Here is a 4,195-nt window from a genome sequence, read left to right on the forward strand (position 1 = left end):
ACAAAATGAGCCAAACATTGTAAAAAGATCCAGTCCAGGGTCAAAGTCTCGCTTCTGCTCAGAACTATTTGTCTTAATAACAAACTCAGAGCGTTAAAAAGCTGATCCTGGTACCAAATGAAGGTAAAAACTGATCCTTTCATCGTCCAGAACTGGTTCTGACCCACCAGCATCACACGTCAGCCTGGGAAGTTTACCCAGAATGCACTTTATAGAGGTTCCTCCAGCCACACATCATGATGCTGCCACCGCCGTGCTTCACTGTCATAGACAGTAAACTGGTGAAAGTATAATACTGATGCTACCAGCTGGTTACAGGAACTAGATCCAGTGTTCAGACTGAGACACCAGGATGGACGTAAACCTGATGCTGTTTTTGTTTTTCATCATTTCGTGTCTCGTTTGTCTAATTTTGAGTCTCTTCTTTGTCCATTTTCACATTGTTTGTCTTGTTTTTTTGGTCATTTTCTGTCTCGTTTTGCCACTAAAGCCAGATTATTGTTCAGACTGTGACACCTGGACGGATGTGAAACTGATCTGGTTCCAGTTTTTCATCCTGAGAATCTGCTGCACCGATGGAGCTCTGAGCACTTCTCACTCTAAAACTACTCACGTTACGGCGGTAAAACTTTGCGTGACTTCGTTAAACACACTAAAGGTTTCGTAGATAATGAACCAGCTGATTCTGAGCAGCTCATGTGGAGGCTGTGACTCATTTTTATGGTTTTATGATGAGATTTTTTGGCCACCGGACGTCTAAATCTGCTCAGAAACGAAGCAAACAGCAGCTTTAGGTGGAGTTTTCGGCTGTCTGCAGACATCCAGGCGGCTTCATCGCACATGAAGTGAGGCGTCGCAGGTTATTCACACCCTCGTGATCGCGTCTCGTGTTTTGGGGGGTAAAAGGACAGAAAAGCGTCTCGATGATTAACTCGCCGAGTCGGAGCGAAACAACGAGAGGCGGGAGTTTGTTCCCTCGTCTGCTCATGATCTGATTCAAACGTCTCCTGTCAGGAAACCACGGCGGCTTACGTCAGGGCTTCATTAATCGTTTCCTTCCATTTTCCTCCGACACACACCCGTCCTCTGGCTTCAAGAGTAATAATAATAATGAAAAAAGAGAAGATCCCAGATAAGGGCGGTGTGGTCACTGAGCAGGAATGTGCTACCACAGCTGGCCCATGTTTAAGCATTTAGCAGAAACTCCTGTCTAAAGGGTCCAATCAGGAGTTTAGACGATGAACTCTGACTCTGACTAGCGAGGAAGCAGCTCCAACACGACGGCGACAGAACAACAAGCAGGAGCTGAAGCAGGACGAAGTGAAAGTGAAACTCACAGGGGTCTCTGCTGATGAACTGAGGCCCGGGGCTCTGCTGCGACGGCGGCGGGTTGGGCGTCCCCACCAGCTTGTTCTTGGCCATCTTGGTGTTGGCTTTGGCGAACTCCAGCCGCAGGGTCTGAGGGATCTCCGGGTCGAAACGGACGCCCTGAAACCAACCGGGAAAGAGATCCGTTAGCGACAGCAGGACGGCGTCGAAAAGCTGAATATCAGAGATTTAGGGTGATACTGGAGGTCGGACCATCACTGAGGTGTTGATGAGTCACATGGAGGACGACTGATCAGGTCATTACATGAACAGTCGATCCCTCCTGATCTCCTAAACAATAACTTCAGTATATTTAAAGTTTAAACAGTCTAATTTCAGCAATTTAATGACACAGAATTGGTTCCCTGGATGTGTTTATGTTTCAGTTTGGCCCCAAATTACAAAAAAATGTCAAAAAAGTCTCATAAATTGTCCAAAGTTACATAAAAACCCGATCAAGAATGTACAATCTGAGCCACAAATAGTCAAAAACGGTCAAAACTGTCGTCAAAAATGACCCAAAAAATTGTTGAAAATGACCTAAAATTTTTCTGAGATTATTTTAAAAAAGGCTCAAAAAGATCCAAAATGTACCAAAAATGTCATATAACTTGCATAATAATAATTTTAGTTGTGAAAAATGACCTAAAATGCGTCCAAGAGTGTAAAATATATTTCATAAAGTGTTCAACACGTCAAAATTTTACCTAAAAGTACAAATAAAAATGTCTGTAGTTCGTACGAAATGACAAAAAAACGACCCTAAATGATCTCGATCACCAAAACGTGTGTTTATGCAACAAATCACAAGTTAAAAAAAATACAGTTGATTAAAGAGCAAAAGTAAATTCATCCAACTTCATTCAGTTCATTGGTTGAACACAATTTTATTGAAAGTTGCCTCAACTCAAAAAGATTCATGCAGACGAGTGCAAACACTTTTTGTCATGTTTTATTTTGAAATCCTCTCATTTTAACGTCCAGTTTCCTGCATCCTTCATGTTTTAACTGGTTAATTGGAGTTAATTGGACCTCTGTGCACGTTTAGTCGACTGTTTTCCTCTTTCAGGTGATTTGTTTTGTGACAACGTCCAGCCCAGATTCAGATTCACTGATTCATTGATTCACGACATCACGACTCCCATCAGCACCGTGAGGGATCCGACGTTTCGCTGCGACGCTTCAGCCTGAAACGTGCTGACAGAACCGATAAGCGGGCTCGGCGCTGAAGCCGGTGGAGTTATAAATACTCGGCTGGCTGTCTGGTGCCTTGAAGTGGTGATGAAGGAGACGGATTTAGACCTGAGCAGGTTTGATATCGGCCTCGGCGCTGCTCTGACGGCTCCTCTGTTGTCGAGGCGTCCGGTGGGAGGCGATGTCACTTCCTCTCATCTCTCTAGTTCACAGATAACCGGCGATGTTCGGAGAAATAAATCTGTACGTTAAGGATCGAGTGATGCCAAAAATATTCCACGTTTGGCTCATTAAAGGAAATAAATATCTGAGAAAATTAGTGGTCGAGTGATTTTAGTGGAGCAGGGGGAAAAAATAATAAAAAATACAGGAAACAAAATCTGTTTTTAAAAAAATGTAAAAAATACAGTAATGCCTATAAGCTGTAAAGAAAAATATCATTATTTTTTTATTATTATTATTTTTGCTGAATTAAAAACAGTTTAAAAAACATAATTCTGTGGTGAGTCGGTTTTGGGTTTTTTTCAGTTTTTTTTTTTTTTTTAAATTTAAATTTTTTTTTTCACAGTCAACATGTAGATTAATATTTTTCTGTTATTTTACTAAATATTTTCTGAATTTTACAAAATAGAAAAATCTGTTAAAAATAATAATAATTAAATAAAAACATGTTTATCAGGTAGTTCATTATTTATAAACATTTGTTGTTATTTTTAAAAAAATATTTAGATTTATTTATAATCATTATGGATTAAATAATGGTAAATATTTTTAAAACACTTTTTTTTAACAACAGATTTTTACTGTTTTGTTAAATCATAATTNGGAGCGAGGAGGGGTAGGTGAAAGCGGGTGGGAGGGCCGGCGACAGCTCCGCCGGGTACAGCGGGTACGAAGCCCACACGTCTGGGCTGCTGGGATAGAGAGCGGGCACTGTGAGCTCATCTGTGGAAAGAAGAAGAAGAAGAAGAGCACCAGTGGGGTGAGGAGGAGGAGCAGGAGGAGGAGGAGGAGGAGGAGGAGCGGCGGCAGGTGGACGGGTGGGGAGGAAGAGGAGGTGGAGGAGGAGGAGGGAGGAGCTGTTGGTAGAACTTCCTCCTCATGTGGAAGGCGAGGATGGAGAAGTAGCTCCAGCAGCGAGCCGATCACTCCAGAACAACCTCCTGGACTCTGGACGTAATCAACCAACAACAACGTCGCTGATACAAGATAAAAGTTCTGCCCGACCTCCTCAGAACCAGCTGGTTCTGCATCTACAGTGACTTTACTGAAGCCACACAGAGCTCCACCTTCATACCGTGAATATCTCCAGAGTTCGACGCCCTTCAAGTCCATGTTTTCATCATTTCTGAGCCTCAGAACTCTTTACATCCATCCAGGCGTCTCGGTATAAACACTGGACCTGGTTTCAGGTCAGAACCGAACCAACAAACACCTCAAAAAATTCCTCAAAATGACTCAGAATTTGTCCAAATAACTGAAAACCAAACTGGTTTTGGTTAATCCTGGATGTTTATCGTCTAATCTGGACGACTTTAACGTCACTTTGAGTCATTTTTTGAGTAATTTTGGAGGCTTTTCATGTTTTTAGACCATTTCTGGGTCATTGTGGACATTTTTTTGTGTATTTTTG

The 4,195-nt window shown here is 42.1% G+C and overlaps 1 protein-coding gene across 2 annotated transcripts in view; it reads right to left on the minus strand.

The window, feature by feature from the left end:
• Positions 1 to 4,195, minus strand: part of LOC103363883 (RNA-binding protein with multiple splicing-like) — a 51,047-nt gene that overhangs the window by 14,773 nt on the left and 32,079 nt on the right. For both annotated transcript variants that reach the window (XM_008290831.1, XM_008290832.1), the window contains exon 5: positions 1,338 to 1,488. In XM_008290831.1, coding sequence (XP_008289053.1) covers positions 1,338 to 1,488 — 151 coding nt within the window. The remainder of the gene's footprint in view (positions 1 to 1,337; positions 1,489 to 4,195) is intronic.

Source organism: Stegastes partitus, unplaced genomic scaffold (assembly GCF_000690725.1).
Source record: "Stegastes partitus isolate 25-593 unplaced genomic scaffold, Stegastes_partitus-1.0.2 Scaffold698, whole genome shotgun sequence".
NCBI classification, from domain to species: Eukaryota; Metazoa; Chordata; class Actinopteri; family Pomacentridae; genus Stegastes; species Stegastes partitus.